This window comes from Uloborus diversus, chromosome 4 (genome assembly GCF_026930045.1).
Source record: "Uloborus diversus isolate 005 chromosome 4, Udiv.v.3.1, whole genome shotgun sequence".
In the NCBI taxonomy this organism is placed as follows: domain Eukaryota; kingdom Metazoa; phylum Arthropoda; class Arachnida; order Araneae; family Uloboridae; genus Uloborus; species Uloborus diversus.
The window spans coordinates 67,643,118-67,664,714 of NC_072734.1; the positions used below are offsets into that span (position 1 = coordinate 67,643,118).

The window sequence follows — 21,597 nt, forward strand, 5'->3', positions numbered from 1 at the left end:
GTTGCCAATACACGTGAGTAAAGATGCGAATTAAATATTTTGCTCTGTGAATGGCAACACTGAATGGCATTTCATCATTTGTGATATCATCGGCAGGAGCGTAAACCATGAAAGCGCACCAATTTAAGTATTTTTTTTAAATATTAAACTTAAACAATTTAAAAAAAATGGTCAGAGCCTATGTTTTTGAGCATGCTCTTTTAGAAAAAAATACTTTTATAATTTTGGAAACGACCCCATTCTTCAATTTTGTATATGCTTAAATTTCGTGCTTTCGTTTCAAAATGAATACTATTTTTCTCTTTATACCCTTTGCTATTTTACTTTTATGGGTAAGGAAGAAGCTGGATTTGTAATCATGTCCAAAAGGTGTGTTTTAAATTCTTTCACTTAAAGCAGAAAATAAGTGCAAGTAACGATTGTTTCTCATAATTATTACTGACCCAGGCAACGCCGGGTATTTTTGCTAGTATTTTAATAAAACTCATCAAAAACTGAAAAGAAGACTGTTTTTCAGAATTCTTATCTTATAAAACGCATGCATATTTTTTTTCACTGTTTTGACTTACTGTAAGTTGAGGAGGATTGTATGTTTATTTTTTAGTGAATAAGTAAATAGCTTAACTAGGGTGGTTCAAAAATACATGTTAAAAAAAAAAAGTTTCTCCTAGATTACAGGACACCTGTCAATATTTATAGATTTGTGGATAGTAATATACCGGAAGAATTGCGACTTCTTATTTCAACTGAAAGAGGGTGCTCAATTCTCTCCCCCAAACATCGTAAGTATGGGGAGGGGGGCGTTAAAAATTACATTGAACTGAAAAAACAATGCTACATATTATGATATACAAAAGTAATATGCATATACAATGCAAAAAAAAAAATTATTTACAAAGACACAGCTGGGGAAATTAAATGTTTCCAAATTTGTGACATTTTCCATGCTACGACTAATGTTAAATTGAGCACCCTCTTAAAATTTGAGTAAGAAACTGAAACTTTTACAGCATAATGCTATTTTTAAGTCTTTTTAAAAAAATATTTTGCGAATTCTTTCTTTTTTAATGTTAATTGCTACTATGATTTTTTTATATATTTTTCTTCGGTTTCAATTAAATTTATTTAATAACAAAATGATTTTTTCTTTTTTTGTTTCTTTTAGTAAGAGTACTTATAACTAATGTTAGTTTGTTCATTGTTTTTCTAATAAAAATACTCTGAACTTCATGTCCATCAAACTCAGCCTTTTGAACTTTTAAAAATTTTATCTTTAAAAATCATGATTTTTGCGAATCAATGATTTTTTTTTTAATCAACTGATTTAAATCACTCAACCCTGCTTCATAAGAAAAAAAATAAATAAAACTTTTATGCATCATTTTTTCATTTACAATGTCACATTTATTTTTAACAAAACAAGCAGTCTGTAAGATGATCCTCTAATTTTAATAACATGAAACAAATTTATTTGCACTATTTATTACTTCTGTATGTTGTATCCAACAAGAATACTGTGTTGCCTTTGAGTAAACTTCGGACAGATTTACTAAATCACATCACCAATAAAAAGTTAATTCCACATATTTCACTAGCCATCTGTTATCATAGAGTTCGATAATAGTCTGAAACATATTTTTATCAAATGCAAAATTATTCATTTTTGTAAACACTAACACAAGCATGAATAAAGTTTTTTTTTTAATTGCTCATCTAAAAATGTTTAAACTTTGATTGAGTGCGGTTGCTCTGTTTGTGCAACCATAATGAACAAGATTTCACCATTTTAAAAACATAAACAAAGGCGAAAAGCAGAATAAGAATCTTTTAGTCGCCTCGAACTTAATACAATGTTTTGTATTCTGCCCTCTGCCACTCTATTTTTTCCCCTTACTGAAACATGGAACTGTTGCCAGATTCAGTCTCTACCCTATTATAGAACTCTTTGCTCTCGTCCTTTCGAAAAAAGTCAAACACCATGAATGACTTTACTTGAGGAAGGTTATTGGATTGACCTTTCGTGAATCCTAGCTCCATGATGGAAAAAATGCTGGTTAAAGGCAATAAAAAGGCTGAAAAAGACTGCGCTATTCACCTCCTGGTAGGCGCAACACGGCATGGAAATGGAGCTCTGATCGGAACAGGGAAATGACGTCAGCTGCTGACGTTTTAGGCTACACCTCTTTTTTGCGCATCGCTCTTTAAAAAATTCATAAAAAATCAATCGTTGATTTTAAAAATCCGGCCATGGTGAATTTTTGTGTTTTGTAAGCCTGTCAACAATGTGCAATAGTTCAAATTAGAATATTTGATAGGTTGATACTTCCCTATTGTTGAACCATCGGCGCCGATGCTTGGGCCAGGCCGATGCATCGGTCTAGTCCTATAAAGTTCGAGATAAAAACGCAAATTGTTCCCTTCGTAATGAAGTTAGAGCATTGAAAACAAATTGCTTAGAACGCGGGATATTCTACTCTTTTCAACGATATAAAATATTAATATGTGCAAGTAATTTTTCACCCCTTTAATAGCTAATAATAGGCAATTTACGTGAAATTTGGGCCTAAATTTGAATTTTAAAAAAATATTTATCGGATTTTTTTCGAATTATAGCCTATGTTACTCAGTAAGAAAGCACCTTTCATATAGTGAAAGAATTTTTCAAATAGGTGCAGTGGTTCCGGAGATTACCTCGAACATATAAAACACAAAAACCACAACACATCCGTCCTCTCTCTTTATAATATTAGTAAAGCTTTTTTATATGCCCATGGGTACCGCGGTTTCCTCGGGGTAAATGGGTTGTTGTACCCACGGACAAAAAAGATGGTTTTTAAGATTTTTTTTTTTTTTTTTTTTTTTTTTTTTTTTGAGGTTGAAAGCTTTGAGATTTTTACCCGACAAAAATTGCCGAATTAGATGATAAGTTGCAGATTCTGCTAGAAATTTTTTCCGATCGATTATCCATTCCCAGAGACCAGCAAAAATTGAAAAGTAATTTTGTCCGTGGGTACAGCAGCATCCTTTATATGGTCTAAATTAATGGAATACTTTATGCTTGTGTAAATTATTTAACCAATTTGAAATAATTCAACCGTGTCTCAAGGCCCACATTCCACTTGATTCTAGGCGATACAAGGGTATAGACTCGATGTCTAGATCAAAAGCAGCAAAAACAACCCCCCACATAAGAGTAAACATTAATTTCTCAAAAGGAAAAGCAAGGGGGATAATTGCCCCTACTAAATGACGATTCTCAATGTCTGTCTTTGCAAGACTCATGGCTCCCTTATTTTCATATTTTTTGATCCCAAGATTTGTTCTGTAGACCCGAAGGAAGCCCGCATACAGGCCCCATTGAGAACAAAGGTGAATACGGTTTGGACACAGCTGTATACGAGTATATAAAGGTGACGGTGTTTCTTTCTTTGTTTCTTTGTACCCGATGGCCAGAAGACCCCATGCACCTACAGCCCTGAAAATTGGCACAAAATTCGAACGTACCCCGGGGGTCTGCACCTCAAAGCCCAAATTCTAAATTTCTAATTAATTTTTCATAATTTACTAATTAAAGTTGAAATTTCACGTTTTTTGCCTAGTTAGGGGGTAAAAAATCCAACCTAACCCACTAACATTATATGTCGTTGGAAAGAGCTTTCCTTTCCGAACAAGATGGTGTTTGTTCCATTTCTCTCAATTAATTAGAACAGGAGATATAGGCGATTCTAATTGCGATCCTAATGGGGTTGTTTCCTTCAGTCAAAAGTAGTACTTTTTATCACTGAAATTGATAAAATAAGCAAAAAAATAATAAAATGGACCCAGAAAATTCGTTCCTTTTCCCAACAAATTATCTTTTAATTAATTTTTTTAAATGTCAGATTTTGCAAACAAGGCGTAGTCTTTATGACGTCAGAAATGATGCTCTTTGGCGCATTTAACACCGCGATTTCACGTTATGATAATCAAGAAGCGAATTAAAATTGCGCTCTACGCTTGCTATCAACCATATCGTTGGCAATACACGTGAGTAAAGATGCGAATTAAATATTTTGCTCTGTGAATGGCAACACAGAATGGCATTTCATCATTTATGATGTCATCTGATAAAAGCATAAATATTAAAAGCGCACCGATTTAAGTATTTTTTTTAAATATTAAACTTAAACAAATTATTTTAAAATGGTCAGATCCTATGTTTCTAAGCATGCTCTTTCAGAAAAAAATATTTTTAAAATTTTGGAAACGACCCCATTGAGCCAATTTTCAAGGCTAAACTTGATTTTTGTTTCTGCAGTGATGTCATCTTCGGTATATAGATTAAATTAAGGCCCTAGATTAAATTAAGGCCCCTATATATACGAGCCGGCGCATCAGCTTAAGATCAGCCTTTTTGGATCGGAGCGCGTGTTTGAGTGGTTGTCTTTTCTGAGGAGTTCTCGCGCTTGGTGATTTTTCACTGCGTGAGCAATTATTAGCGGCACGTGAATTGTTTATTAAATAAAATATTATTTTCGGCAAATTTGGCAAAATCCGATACTTTGTTATGTTAACCCTGGCAGTGCATCAATGAAAAATCCGATCCAAAATGGCTAAACTTAAGCTTATACGCCGGCCTATCTATATAAGTGCCGACTCTAATTCAGTGTGGCCATTCACAGAGCAAAATATTTAATTCGCATCTTTACTCATGTGTATTGACAACGATATGGTTGATAGCAAGCGTAAAGCGCAATATTTAATTCGCTTCTTGATTATCATAAGTGGAAACGCGGTAGAAAGATGCGCCAAATTGCATCATTTGTGACGTCATAAAGAGCACGCCTTGTTTGAAAAATCGGTCGTTTAAAAAAATTAATTAAAAAACAACTGTTGAGAAAAGGAAAGTATTTTCTGGGTCCGTGTTATTTTTTTGCTTATTCTATCAATTTCAATGACTAAAAGTAGTACTTTTGACTGAAGGAAACTACCCCATTGGGTTTCTTTGCATACGTAAACAAAGAGTAGGGAAATATATTTTTGCATACGGTTACCACAAATCAGGGGCTGTCCACGAATGAAGTCCCGCTTTAAGGTGAGGTTAACGAAATAGTAACAGTTTGTGACAAGGGAGAGGAAAGAAATGACAAAAGGAACATACAATGGGGAGAATGTGACAACATGCCTTTTTTTAACAGAAACGTTTATGAAAAACAGCGTGACATGTGACTTTATGACAAAGAGGGGAGAGGGTCGAAAATGTTGAAAAGTGTGACATTAGTTATGCACCGCCCTTAACAATAAACAAATAAAAAAGACGACCTTTTTTAAAAATTGTACTATTATTGTGACGTCCAGTGTTTTCAAATTGACAGTTATATGTTGCCACGAGATAGAGTTCGTTCATTTGATACTTGGAAATTTAAATTTTTCATGACGAAGAAGCAACTTACTCAGTATTAGTAGACGTTTGAAAAGTAATTTTTTTTACGCAGAAATTTTACGTTAAACTGAGTTTTGATGCTTCATTTCATACGGGAAGATTTCGTAAATTGGATAATTGGCAATTTTTATCCATTGCCGTCAATTTTTTTGTTTCCAATGCCAACGCGAAAAATGTTTTTCTTTTGCATACGTAAACAATAGGGAAAAATCTATTTGCATAGGGTTTGCACAAAGCAACATGGTATCCAAAATAAAATTATTCAAGCCAATAATTTTTTTACGACCACACCAATTTCTCAATGGGGTTGTTTTCTTCAGTCAAAAGTACTACTTTTAGACACTGAAATTGATAGAATAAGCAAAATAATAATAATATTAATAATAATAACGTGGAGCCAGAAAAATCTTTCATTCCAACAGTTATTTTTTATTAATTTTTTTAATGTTCGATTTTGGAAATAAAGCGTGGTCTTTATGACGTTAAAAGTGATGTACTTTGGTCCACTACTCCATTATTGCGCTAAATCTTTACGCTTTGCTGTAAACCGCGTTTCCAGGTTATGATAATTTGCGCTGTGCGCTAATGGCATGAGTGAATGGCATTTCATCGCTTTTGATGCCATGCGCAGAAGCGTAAAAGATGAATTTTAGTCTGAGCACCAATAAAAATAATTGTTAAAAATATTAAATTTTTTTCTAATTATTTAAAAAATGCTTTAAACCTATGTTTTTAAGCATGCTCTTTCAGAAAAAAATACCTTTAAAATTTCGGAAACGACCCCATTTCCGAAATATCTCCTTTTATCCATTTATTTTGAGATTAACAGACAAAAAACAAAATTGGAATAAATTATTACTGTTTGTTATTGTGTGTACATATAAAAATTTAATGTTTCCAGATATTGCAGTAAGCATGAGTAAGAGTAGGAATAAAAATGTTGAAAATAGTTAAATTCATACAAGTTTTCTCAAATATTCATTTATAAATATGGACAATTTTATGAAACTAGAGACATCACAGAAAAAAAAAAAAAAAAAAAAACTTTATTGTATCAGCAACCTTTTTCTTTCATATGAGGTTAAAAAGGACTGTATTTTTATAAAACTATGCAAAAAAAAAAGTTATAAACACATTTTTTTGTAAGTTTTATAGGCAAATTTGAACAACACTACTCAGTGCCCATGTGTCGTTGTATAAGCGGCTCAAAAAGTTAATCCCTTTTTCACTTAGAAAATTCATTGTTATGTCTACAATCTTATTTTTTATTGAAATTTAGTTTACATAGGAAGAAATTAGACCAACAAAGAAACTTTAAACTGTTATAATTGTCTTTTAACATTTTTTTTTTAAACTAGGCCTCATACAAATGTAACATCAGTCACAAAATTGTATAAAAGTTTGCACTGCTTAAACAAAAACAAACCCAAGTTTATAAAAAGTCATATTCTCTTCATTTATGATGATATCTTTAATATTAATCCCTTAAATATTTAGAAATAGTTGAATTTAATTGTTTAAAATTTATTTAAAATATGTAACATCAGTCACACACACAGTAACATTTCTCTTTTCGGTAATAAACCTCAAACAGATTGCACAAATGCCATTAACTGCTGCAGAAAGGCAAAAAAGGAGGCGATATAATTAAGAAATAAAGGAAAAAATGAAAATTACAAAAAGTAAAACAAAGTAGAAGCTAAAAAGAGCGGACGATAAAAAATAAATAAAATAATTTTAAAAACCTAGCATAGTTACCAACGTTAGTTCAGAATAGAACTAAAAAGCGAAATTAGATGATGAACTAGAACAAGAGTATAACAAATTTAAAGTATTTAAGTCACAGGTTTAAATTATTAGCTGCATTACCTCTCTTTAAAGTAATGAAACCTTGGTAAAATCTGTTAAGTTATTAAAAGCGTTCTTTGTTATATCTTCACAAAGGAAAACTGCAGCCGTAAAATTTTTTTCCAATTAATACATTTGAAAACGAGCTGATGTGTGCATCACATGACTTCCTTTTACACCAATTTAATGTTATTTCTCTATTATTGCAATTTTAATGTGATTCTCTCTCTAACTCTCTAAATATCACCAACAATGGCTACATTAAAACCAGATTTAAAAAAAAAATAGCCAAATTTGTCGCCAAGTTGGCTAAAAAATTTGGCAACAAAACGGCTACCAAAAGACTGGCGATATATCGCCAAGTGTCCGCCAAATTGTAACACCACTTGAGTTTGCATCGAAATTAACAATGAATTCCCCCCAAAAAGGGGCAAAAGTCCCCGTTAGAAACACCCGAATGCAACCAAAAAAGGAGGTGCACAACTAAACCTCACTAGGAGTCTACGTACCAAATTTCAACTTTCTAGGACATTACGTTCTTGAGTTATGCGACATACGTACATACGTACATACAGACGTCACGAGAAAACTCGTTGTAATTAACTCGGGAAACTTCAAAATGGATATTTCGAGCGTCTATACGTTCTTAGGTACATATGTACGTGTGGTCGGGTCGAAAAAAAAAACTCAGCATTCATTTGGGGGTGAGCAAAATGGAAATTAAGGCCGATTTTTGAGGGAACATTTTTTCGCGAATACAATACTTCCTTTTTTGTAAAAGGAAGTAAAAAAGAGTCACCACTGAGCTGAATATATGTTTTTTTAATCTCATTCTTATAAAATAACAAATCAGGAATGGCTAGGTATATTTGGCAGGAGAACAATTAATTTATAAGAAGCACAAAAAAAAAAAAAAAAAAATCGTCGCCAAGTTGGCGAAAAAACTTGGCGACCAAAAGCTTGGCGATACGTCACCAAGTGTTTACCAAATTATAACACCACTTAAGTTTGCATTGATATTAACAATGATTTCCCCCCAAAAAGGTGCAAAAGACCCCCTTAGGAACATCCGAAAGCAACCAAAAGGGGAGGTGCACAACTAGACCCCACTACGAGTCTATGTACCAAATTTCAACTTTCTAGGACATACCATTTTTGAGTTATGCGAGATACATACGCACATACGCACATACGCACATACACACATACGCACATACATACACACGTCACGAGAAAAGTCGTTGTAATTACCTCGGTGATGGTCAAAATGGATATTTCGCGTGTCTATACATTCTTAGGCACTTTTCCGCATGTGGTCGAATCGAAAAAAAAACTCAACATTCATTTGGGGGTGAGCAAAATGGAAATTAAGGGCGATTTTTGAGTGAAAATTTTTTCGCGAATACAATACTTCCTTTTTTGTAAAAGGAAGTAAAAAGTGCTATATCATCGATACAGAAATATTTCTGAATGTCACAGTTTCATGCAAATTTCAGAGCTATCGCCATCCGACTTGCACACACACACAGTCATGTTATAAAGAGTTATATTTGAGTAATACTTTTTTTAATTCATAAGCTGTAGCAGGGGTTTAGCAACAAAACTTTTTTTTTTTTTTTTTGCAGTTAAGGAGGGAATATCTTCCAGCAGAGAGAACATGTTCCAAGATTGTTGACTGCAACTGGAGAACGGGTTCTTGAAGAATATTACTAAGAATTATATCCCGAGAAGTTAGATGCACTGAAATTAAAAACTAAGAGTATTTAGTAACTGTCAAGATTCAAGTAGAAAAACATTGGAAATAGCCAATGTGAAATGAAATTTATTATTCACATGAGAAAGAAATAAAATAATTAGCGCACTAGATGTAATAAATGCAAGAGGACTTTTTATTTTATGAAATACATCAAAAATATAACTTTTAAAACTTTATATAAATGTACTTTTCTTGTAATTTAAATACAATTTTAAACAATACATGTGCTAATTTCATTTTTAAGGAGAAATAATTCAATAAATAAATAAAACAATAAATAAAACAAAGTGTTTTCATCAAATCTAAAATCTCTACTTTAAGGGGGAAAAATCTGTTTAGATTTTACGTTATTAGTTTGAAGAGGATTTCAAATTGTACATAAGTCAATTTTCTCAATGTCTCTTCTGCGTAACATCAGTCACGTTTTTTTATTCCCCTTAATTTCACATAAAAAAATTTCCTCAAGTCTGAAAACAAGTGTGGGGGCAGTGATGTACCATATCATGATATTTTAGATCAATTTCAGGAGAAGCAAAATTTAATTTCAGGACAGTGCTGAATTTGTAAGTTAAAAATAGAGTCAAATTGTAACGTCAGTCACCGTGGACAGACCCATATGGTTGAATTTCGACCACTGGGCGAACACTAGTTATGATAATGAAATCAAATTTATGATCAGATTTCAAATTCCAATCCAAAGTTATTTACCTACTTATATGCTAATAAACGGCGATTTTTAGAAATTTCATCCTCATATTCATAATTTCTACAGTAAACTTAATTTGAAATTTCGACAAAACTTTTTGTCATCTATTTACTCTACAAAATTCCTTAAAAACTCAATAGATAGCAACGAAATAGTTTTTTTTTTTTTGAGCAATCACGATTGCTTATTGTTCTCACTTGACTGTTTTGATGTGCTATATCATTTTATTTTCCCGCCAGCACCCTCTGCAGCATCACCGTCGACCGGTTCCTCACAATGCTGCTCCTATAGCGAAAACCCTACACGCGCATACATACACAAATACGCACACACAAATACATACACCTACACACACATACACAAACACATACACACACACAAACACATACACACACTCAAACACACAGGGCCCGATTAAGATATCAACGGGCCCCAGACCAAATATTTTTTGGGGCCCCCTATATTCAAACTTTATAACTTCAGCCGTTGGCTGAAACAATTTTAGCCATAGACTAAAGAAATTTCAGCCATTTGGGGGCCCCTAAATATACGGGGCCCTAGGCCAGGGCCTAGTTGGCCTATTCAGTAATCAGGTCCTGCAAACACATACACACACACGCATACATACAGACACCTACACATACACACACCTACACACAACTGCCCACACACTCATCACACTCATGCCTACACACAACTACCCACACATTCATGCCTGCACACAGACACAAACACATATTCCTACACACATACACATTCCTCACCACACACAAACACTCATACACACAACTACCCACACACTCATACCTGCACACAGACACAAACACACATGCCTACACACACATACACATACCCTCTACACACAAGCACACATACCCCCTACACACACATAAACACACATGCCTACATACACACATACACTCGTGATTGCGAAAAACATAATTTGAATTCAAGAGGTCAAAATTCAAATTATTATTATTATTATTATTTATTTTATTTTTTATTTTTATTTATTTATTTATTTTTTTTTTTTTTTTGAGCAATCACGATTGTTTATTGTTCTCACTTGACCGTCCTTGATGTTTTGTGGTTCCTTTTTCAGCTTGGACCAGGGGCCCCTGCAGCCACCACCGCCCACCGGCGCAGCGGAATCCATTTCTGCTGGACGGTGGCGTCCATGTCCTACCACACTCACACATGCGCGGGTCTTTACACACATACACACACAGATCTACGTGCACACACGTAAGCCTACACACACACACACACACACACACACACACACCAACCAGGAGGAGGGATAAGCTTGGGGGCGGGGGAGCCATTTCTAGAAACAATAACTCCAATGAGTAGGGTCTTGTCGCAACTCGTGTTTGCGAAAAACATAATTTGAATTCAAAGTTTCAGATTTCAAATTAGAGTTGATTAGAGGAAGTGGGGGTCACAGGTTTTTTTTTTTTTTTTTTTTTTTTTTTTTTTGCGTCCCAGAATATGCCAAATTTACTTCGAAATTATCTATCTTTTAAGAATGCATCTACTTATGCTTATTCTTTTGAAATTCTTGCTTATACAAATTTCATTCGGAATTCAAGTTGTTTATAGAAGACGCTTCAGCTCTGGCTAATGGCGGCTGAAAGCGGTAAAACCAAGATCGACAGTGAGACATCTGTCCCTTGTCCGAGCAAAATTGAAGTCTTTTACCTTATCAGATTATCTCATAAACCACTGCAAGGTAACATATTGGACCTCTCGAACAAAGGTATCTTGGTAATAAAAAATTAAAGAGCTTTCCCATAAAAAAACAAAATTTTCTCAACGTCGCACCTCACACATGCTTTCTTTTCAAAACCACTTCATTCTCAGTGATAAGCGAATCGCTTTTACTTTATTTAGTAGTGGTACCCACACGGCTTTGCCCGTAATAGAAAATTAAAAGGTCTTTTAGTTCGCCTGAACATTTACATATAATGTATGGTGAATTTTCTCTCCAATTGGCTTGGTTACGGTTTCACGTATGATGATTTCGTAATTTACTCGTCCATCTTATGAGAATTTTGTTCTTAAAATTGGAATAGAAGAAGAAGCACATCGAATTTTCGAAAAAATCGCTTCGAGGTGCACACCCCCATGCTACAAACTAACTTTGTGCCAAATTTCATGAAAATCGGCCGAACGGTCTAGGCGCTATGCGCGTCACAGAGATCCTGACAGACTTTCAGCTTTATTATTAGTAAAGATTATTAATTATTATTGAGCAATCACGATTGCTTATTGTTCTCATTTGACCGTCTTTGATGTTCCGTGCCTTTTTCAACCACCACCGCCACGTGCAGGCGCGGCTCCGTCCTCCGGTAGCCGCTGGTCGGTGGCGTCCATGTCCTAGACACACGCACGCTCATACACATACGCGCTCATACACATACGCACTCACACACATACACACACGCCAACGTGCATACACACAGGTCTACGCACACACAAAAGCTTACACATACACAACTAATACACACGTCTCCGTTCAACAGGGGGGTAGACTTGGAGGGACAAGAGCCGTGTCTAGAAACAAGTGAGTAGAGTAGTAACCAATGAGTAGGGAGGGTCCTGTCGCAGCTCGTGATTGCGAAAAACATATTTTGAATTCAAAATTTAAGAATTCAAATTAATTTTTTAAATTTATCTTAGTTCTTTTGTCAATTAACCATCAGAATTTTTTTCTAGGGGCAAGCGAGGGGGATCGATTCCTAAACAGTGCTTTATATATCAGTGTGTCAGAGGTAGACTGTTATATCCGCATCAAATATGTTAAATTTTTGTTACTTTTTTTTGTGTTTTTTTTTCTGTTTTTAAAAAAAATTATTTGAAACTAATAGTTTTTGTTTCGTTTTTCGCGGTAAAATTTTATGACGTAGAAGTTTGCAACAAAATATTGACACGAGGCATCTGGCATCTTCGTTATTACGCCATACACAGTAACAGTATATAAACATAGAATCGCAAGTTTGCCCAAAAATAAATTTGATCATAATATTTTGCTGAAAATACATATAGCTTAAATTTATTGATTTCTACCAAAAGTTATTTTTGGAGAACACCGCAACCGACCTGACGTTTTTAAGGTCATTGCCAAAACGTGCCTCTCCTTCTTGCGTCCTACGTTTATGTGAATGTAGCTGTGTATTGTGTCTGCTTGTTCCGGTTTGTTTATGTATAGTTACGGTTTTTGAAGTTTCTGGATATGATAACAAATTTAAACTGCTTCCAAGATTTTTATAAGACAATTTTCTCCAATAATATCACATTAAGGGGCTGAAACAAAGACGGTTTTTAAAAAGAAAGCTACAAGCTGGCACGTTTCAAAGTATATTTTCGCAGATTAAGGACTAGAATCTGAAAAGCTCGTTGAAAAGACTTGGATTATTTATAAAAAATTTTATTGAACACAATGGCTATGTCGTCTGCACTTAAAATTGGAACGTTTAGTGCTTTGTTGCATAGAAAATCTCTTTTGCTTTTACGAAAAGGCTCATTATCAGATGTTAATAACATTAGAACATATTTGACCAAAACATCCAAAGAACCGTTTTTAAATGGCAGTTCTTCAATTTATGTCGAAGAAATGTACAAAGCATGGTTGAAAGATCCTGAAAGTGTTCATAAGGTAAGTTGCTAATCTGCCCATAATTATCCTGTTGACAGGGGCGGATTCAGAAAACATTTTTAGAGAGGGCCAAGGCCCCCCCCCCCCCTTTGAAATTAGAACTTCCTTGCTTTTAGTACTTTTTTCTTTGCAAAAATGTAAAAACATTTTTTTCCAGCAATTAATGAATAAGTTATTAAAAATGTCAAATTTTAATAACTCTAATCTGTATTGAAATTGGTTTCTATGGGGAAAATATCCTGCTAAACCATTGGGGAAATATTTGAGCCCTCCCCCCTTAAAATGTTGCATATGGGTGCCCATGGAGGGGGCATCAGGAAGTAAAAAGTGCCTCCTCATACAATTTTTCATTACAAAGTTCTTTTGAATGCTTTTAGATTTCCTTAATATTGATTGCCGAAGGTACCTTTTTAATTCTAAACCAGTGAATTAGGCTCCCAAAAGTGTTCACTGTACACCTACGACTTTCAATGAAATAGGACCCTATATATTTCTTAGAATTAATATTTTGGAATAGGTATTTAATTATAAGATCTATGATCAATTTTCAACAAAACTGCATCAAAGATTTTTTAAAAAATATTGTAACTTAATGTTTTAAAAATCAAAAACCAAAGAGTCCCGAAAATTTTATCTCACAAAAGTACATTTTTAAAAATGTCTATATATTATTGAATAATCTAACTTTATTAAGTTATTATTTAGTAGAATGTATATTCTTTCACACTAACCTCTGACTCCAATGTTATATAGGAAACAAAATTTATTTTATTCAAATATGCTATGTGTTTTTAAAAATATTACTTAAAAGATTTTTTATTGTGCTATTTTTAATCAGTTGAAGAATATTAAATGGGATAGTAAAACAAATTTGTTCCCCTTGATAAGGTCTCATGCCCGCTCCCCCCCTCCAAAAAAAAATCCACTACTCCTTGTTGGTTTGTAGTCATGCTCTAAAACAATACCTACATCCAATCTTTTGTTGAATTATGTTTAATTCAGAAAACCGATCATTTTATATTATGTTCCAAATTGACAGCTTTAAAGTTAAAATATCTTTGTGTTCTAAAATCAAAATTAGCTGATCTTAAGTAAAAGAATAGTTTTGTATTCCTTTATCAATTATTTGTTTTATTTTGTTTCTATAGAAAGCTGGTTAAGCAAAAATATTTCGTTTAATATGTACAGGAACTTTATTATAGCATGTATTGCGTATTTTACTCTTAGAAAACAACTCTCTGCAAAAATTTGGAAGTATATTTGAAAATATAAATAGAGTACAAAGTGCAGATATGAAGTAAATCTTTTAGGGGAAATGGATTTAGTAAAATGTTTGTTAAATTAAGTATAAAATATATCTTAGCTCCCTCCCCCTCCAAGTTTTTATTATTGTTTCGAAAAATGTGTAAAATGAAATGAATGTATAAGAAATTACATTTAGAATATTGATATAATTGAGATTTATATATATATATGTATATAAGAGAAAAAAATATGTTTTTAAATTATGTGGGGTAGGTTGATCTGACCAAGGTACCCCGCAAAGAGTGGACCAACCTACCCCACCTTTTTGGTCTAAAGAAGTAATCTCACAATTTTTTTCTTTTTGACAAAAAATGAAAAAAATACGAATTATTATGAACTAAAAGAACTTCCTTTTAGAAATAAGTTCAATTTTTTTCCCGCAATCTTGATGAAAACCATTAAAAAAATAGTTCACAGTGTTAAAGTTACAGTTTTCTGAAAATTACTCAGGACTACTTTTAACACTTTCTGGAATAAAATTTTTTCAATATAACTGTACAATGTGATTTCATGATAGGATTTGTAGGACCGTAGATGCTATTTGTTGGTCATAAAATAAAATAAAAATTATTAATTGTATTTAAATAACTGAGACTGGTTCAATATTCCCATGGTCTAACATACCCCACTCCCCCTATATCTCGAAACTGGTAACATTGAAGTGTGAAACTGGTAACATACATGACATTTTCAAAAGCTTCTCAACTCCTCAAATAAAAACAGACTGCTATCATTTGTTCTCAGGATTTATAACTCAGCCCTAACTTTCAGTTTGCTTCAGAAAGTGTAAAGAATTTTTCCAAGAAGCTGAGCTGAAAGTCAATGGGAAATTTTGTATTTGTAAGTATTGTTTGGTTTATATATAAGAAAGGCTTGCTCGTTAAAAGCGAGTTATGCTTCCATAGACCTAACAATGTACCAACCAAGCCATTCTGTTGCTTTCGCTAAATCGTGGTTCTTGTGATGTATTTATCCTTTGAGATGGAGTGGGCATGTGTGTATTTACACATAGCAGAGGCGAGGCATAATTTAATACGGCACAATACTTTTATTACACATTATTCACATGACAAACACACAACTATATACATCTCGAACAGAACCAGAACTGAAACTTCACGCACAAAGATAACAGTTACGGTTACCCCTAACCGGTTACATATCAATATATGACATCCCTTCCCCTTTACAAATCCAGTCTCTGTGGAGCTTTTCTAGATCTTGTGTATCTGCGCAGAGGAGGCGGATCTGCTGTTGACGACACAAGACTGGCTGCGGTGGTGTTGCCATCCGTCGCTGGTTCAGCTTGGTAGGTGTCAGCCGGCAAGATGACTGGTTCAGCTGGTGGCTCTGCTGAACTCCCATTTGTTGTAGCATCCGCTGCTGTTGTCGCAGTAGAACAGTGGGCCCTGGAAGCAAGATTTGGAGCCTTGCCGATTCGTTCCCATTCCTGGTTCTCCAGATTCCCACTGTCCCTCATTTGGTCAACGTGGCGCCGCTACAGTTGCTCGTTTACGTTGATGGTATAGTGGAGTTGTCCGTCTTTACTGACAACTTTACCGACCTCCACCTTTTATCACCGTGACGGTAGTTGCGCACTGCCACGTTGTCCCCTATGCGAAAGACACGATCCGAGAACAGAAAGTTATCCTTCCTAATCCTGTCTTGGACCCTGGCGTGCAGATCCGGTTTCACCAGGTCGATGCGTGTCCGGATCTCACGCTTCATCAGCAGCATTGCAGGGCTGTGGAGGGTGGTCATGTTCGGAGCCTTCCTATTCTGCATCAGGAAGGTGCTGAGCTTTTGCTGCATGGTGCCGGGGTACTTCTTCATGGCGCAAAGAGATTGCTTGACCGTAAGCACATACCTTTCAGCTTGACCATTGCTGGAAGGCTTGAATGGAGCTGAAGGTCTGTGCTTAATACCGTTTCGGCTCAGGAAGATCTTAAATTCATTGGACTTGAACTGTGGCCTGTTGTCACTAACCATCATCAGTGGAAGTCCAAACCTCGCGAAGCAGTCCCTAAGACACTCGATTGTCTTAAATGCTGTTGTATTCTTCATTTAATACGCTTCCAGCCATTTAGAATGTGCATCCACGATGATCAGTTACATATATCCGAACAATGGCCCAGCAAAATCAACATGAAGCCTCTCCCAAGGTTTGCTTGGGTACTCCCAATGGTGGACTTTGGCTTTCTGGGGATCTGTTTTAATTTGCGCGCAGTGGACACAGTTCTTTACTGCTTCTTCTATATCCTTGTCTATGTTCTTCCAAAATACGAACGATCTTGCTATCGCTTTCATCTTTACAATCCCTAAGTGCCCTTCGTGTAACTCCTGTAGCACCCGGCTCTGGAATTGTTTTGGAACCATGACTCTAGATCCGTACATGATGCAGCCATCTTGGAGACTGTATTCCGCTTCCTTCCCCTTCAGACCCTCTCCATTTCGAAGTGCCTGCAACAGTGGTCTGCTTTCTTCATCTTCCTCTGTTCCTTTGGCTAATTCCCTGGCAGTGACTGGGAGTATCTCAATCTGTTGCAGTTGGAAGAGCGTAACATCATCTCGAACTTCCAGTTCTTCTGACCGAGTGGGTAACCTTGAGAGAAAGTCGGCATTCCCATGGTCTTTGGTGTTACGGTAGATGATGTCGAATTGGAAGGCTTGAAGTGTCAAAGCATAGTGAAGAAGTCGTGTTGCTGCCAAAATTGGTAGACCTTTCTTCAATCCGAAAATTGCAACTAATGGCTTGTGATCTGTTATAAGGATGAATCTTCGTCTCTTTAGGTATAGGTAGAATCTCTTAACTGCCCACACAATTGCAAGGGCTTCCTTATCAATTTGTGAATATTTTTTTCTCTGCGTTGTTAAGAGTTCTTGATGCAAAAGCTATAGGTCTTTCTGTTCCATCGGACATTTTGTGGGATAGCACAGCGCCTAATCCTACTGGACTCGCGTCGGTTGCCAATGTTACTGGGAGTGCAGGGTCATAATGCACCAGAATTTGTGGGGAACAAATCACTTTTTTAATGTTATGGAATGACTGTTCACAGTCCTTCGACCAGATGAACTTTGTTTCTTTTTTCGTTAAATATTCAACGGATTAGCAGTTGTGGCCAAATTTGGACAAAATTTCCCATAAAATTGTACTAACCCCAGAAAACTTTGAACTTCTTGCACATTTTTTGGTTTAGGGGCACTCGCTAATGCACAGACTTTTTCATCTGTTTTATGCAAACCCTTGGAGTCAATCTTGTGACCCAAAAAATTAATCTCTTCCTCAAAAAATTTACTTTTCCTCAAATTTAGTTTAAATCCATGCTCTTTGCATTTTTGAAAAAAAGTTTGCAGTGCCTCAAAATGTGCATCTTGAGTAGTTCCTGTTATACGAACATCGTCCATAAACACTTTAACCCCCTGCCATTCCCTGGAACAGACTGTCAACATAACGCTGCCAAATAGCTGGAGCCGGGTTTAGCCCATACATAAGCCTTTTGCATTTGTACAACCCTTTTGTTGTGTTAATTGTTAGGAGTTTTTGACTATTTTCGTGAACCTTTAATTGTAAATAAGCGTGTTTAAAATCTAATTTCGAGAATTCTTTTCCCCCATTTAGACAAGAAAATATCTCCTCCAACCTTGGTAAAGGGTGTTGTTGTACCATTATACTAGGATTAAGGGTTACCGAGTAGACTGCACACAGACGTATTGATCCATCTGATTTTACGACTGGTACTACTGGCGTTGCCCATTCAGATGTTTCCACCTTTTCTATAATTCCTTCCCTTTCTAATCTGTCGATTTCTTGTTCAACACAATCTTTTAAAGCGAACGGAGCAGGCCTTTATCGGCAAAATTTCGGTGTAACGTCTGTTTTAAGTTCCAATTTTACCTCATAATTGTTTATTTCCCCTAATTTATCATCAAACAATTCTTTAAACTCATTAAGTAGTTTACTCAGATTATATTTCCCATGTGCACGGATTGATTTAATTGAATTCCAATTTATTTTCATTTTGAAAATCCATTCCCTACCTAAAATGGTGTCTAAGTCTTCCATAACAATGTATAAATTTAATTTTAATTTTTGATTGTTATATTCAACATTTACATTTACTACTCCCATTGATACAACTTTCCCCCCATTATATGTAGTGAAAACCAAGTTAGTGTTTTGCAAAGGTTTCTTAGAAATTTCCCTAAACTTCTTTATATTCATCACAGAAACCGCTCCGCCAGTATCTAACTCCATGACTATAGGGCTGCCCTCAACTGTAACCGTCAGCATTATTGGAGGTCTTTTCCCCTCCTCCGAAATAATGCTATGTAATGGAACCGAGTTTTGGTTTCCATTTACGGAATCAAGTTCGACACTAACTTGTCTTTGTTTACATTCCCTAGACTTTTGTTTTGCATTGCAAGATCTCTCTATTTGCCCAACCTTCTGACAGAAATGACACTGACTAGTTATAAATTTACAATTGTTACGATCATGATTCGTTCCGGAGCAACGCAAACACGATTTATTCTTAGCCTTGAATGCATCTTTCTGTTTACTTTTTTGTTTATATTTATTTTTCCCACCTGGCCTCTCAATTTTCCTTTCTCCCATCTGATGGACATTTACTGTTTTATCTAAAAGCTCAGATGCACCTTTGAGAGCTTTTTCCATAGCCAAAGCAATTTTCAGCGTTCCTTCTAAATTCGTATCATCTTCCTCAAAAATTCTATTAAGAACAGCTTTATCCCGCAACCTACTAACAAACACATCTCTTAACATTACAATGAGCATGGCTTCCCCATAGCAACACGGAACTGAAAGGGATCTTAACTCTGCCAGATAGTCACTGACCGTTTCCCCTTTCCGCTGCTCGCGATTTAAGAACACATGTCTACTGGGTATAATTAGTGGTTTCAGATTTAAATGCTCTTTTAAAGTAATTTTCAAGCAATCAAAATCTTTATCCGAAGGATTATCAGGAGCTAGCAGGTTCTTGAGCAAATTATACATTTTCGGGGATAAATTTGAAATAAAAGCTAACCCACGTTTGTCTTCACGAACATTTTGAACCTTTAAATATGCATCAAAGCGTTCAAGAAATGAATCGAAGTTTTCCTGACCTTCTTCAAACTTTTCAAAATGAACAGAAACTTTTGAACCTTCATTTAGTTTCGTTTCAGGCGTAACTGCTAATCTGTCCATTAAAAGTTTGTTTTGCTGAATTAAAGCTTGAACCAGAGCCTCCATGTAAAATATTACTAGAAAATTTGATTACAAAACTTTTACCTTGACCTTGGCTGCATCGAGCTTTATCCTAATCCATTAGATTCTGTCGAAACACTTCACGAGAGTTCCGCTGAAGAATCTCATTATTTCACGGGTTCGCAAATCATTTCGTCGCCAGCTGTGATGTATTTATCCTTTGAGATGGAGTGGGCATGTGTGTATTTACACCTAGCAGAGGCGAGGCATAATTTAATACGGCACAATACTTTTATTACACATTATTCACATGACGAACACACAACTATATACATCTCGAACAGAACCAGAACTGAAACTTCACGCACAAAGATAACAGTTACGGTTACCGCTAACCGGTTACATATCTATCTATGACAGTTCTCCTTTAATCAGGGCTCGTTATAAGAGAGTTCGACTGTACTATAAACAAATACTTAGTGTTTCCCTCTAGGCATTTTCAGGAGAGTGCAGCTCCCTGCATCATTTATGAAATGATTGAAATGGGAGCTCAACCGAATCAAGCACCGCGACCAGAGGTCTATTGTACTAGTCCCCAAACAGAAGTTTTAAAACAGACCAGTAGCTGAAGCAGAATTCAGCAAACACCTAATAGGAATATCATGAATCACGCATGGTTCAAGCAAATGATGACCGAGGTGTTCAAACCTATAGGCAGAAAACACTTCACAATCACACAAGGTGTGAGTTTTCTGGGGTTAGTACAATAGTTTCCTCCTTAAAGAGGTAACGTCTGCGAATTGAATCATTACTAACACCCATTATAGCAAGGTGCCACTTTAAGGTGTAAAGTCCAGTAAGAAAACCAAAAGCCTTCCCAATACTAATTTTGTTAAGAAGCCTATTGCATTTCTGGTGTGTGGTCCTCAGAGTGAATCAGTCTGTCCTCCTTTAGAAGACAAGCTGAATATGTTCAATGTCATCGTGAGATAATCTCTCCGACAGGTTTCTTTCACAACAGCCATCTTAAACATACACACTGCTTGAGCATAGGACTGTAGTTTACAAGTCCTTACTCTTTAGATACAGCAGTTTGTGCAAGGGAAAGAGTTGAAACCTCCGATCGAAGACCTTTGGTTTCTCCTACCTTCTCAGGAATGGCTGGCACAGTGACTTTTGCCTTTTGTAACATCCTCCCCTCTCCTGCCTGCGCCTGTTGCATTTTTGTGCGTAAATGAGTACCCCTTGCCTCCCTACTTCAGTATCGGTGGGTTTCAGAAATGCCCCCTCACCAGTCAGTAGGTTGCAGACCAGCACCTTCTCCAGCAGCAAGGTTGCTGGTTCATTCCTTCCAGGCAGTATCCAGCTCCAAGGGAGCTGGGAGCTGGGCGGTGGTAAAAAGTCAACACCCGCACAACCATCCTGTACTAGTGCAAGGCAACTTACAACGAGTTTCATCCGGTTCCTCGAGGGGACCGTTTAGACATCATAGAACCCAGATGCCATCCATCCATCAGCACTGTGCCTCTCACCTTAGATTTGGTATCCATTCTATTCGCCTTTTATGACACTACGTTGGGACTATTCTGCACTAACACCACACAGATCTGCACCATATTCAATGCACTATGATCCATTTTTTGTATTTCCCAAAGCTTCCTCCTTGACCCTTTGAAATTTTAACAAAACTTCATGA

At 35.7% G+C, this 21,597-nt stretch overlaps 1 protein-coding gene across 1 annotated transcript in view; it reads left to right on the forward strand.

Moving 5' to 3' along the window:
- Positions 1-12,699: 12,699 nt before the first annotated feature.
- The window catches only part of LOC129221530 (2-oxoglutarate dehydrogenase complex component E1-like), a 90,070-nt gene continuing 81,172 nt past the window's right edge, over positions 12,700-21,597 (forward strand). The window contains exon 1 of the mRNA XM_054856021.1: positions 12,700-13,390. Within this exon, the coding sequence (XP_054711996.1) occupies positions 13,175-13,390 (216 nt within the window). The 5' untranslated portion in view covers positions 12,700-13,174. The remainder of the gene's footprint in view (positions 13,391-21,597) is intronic.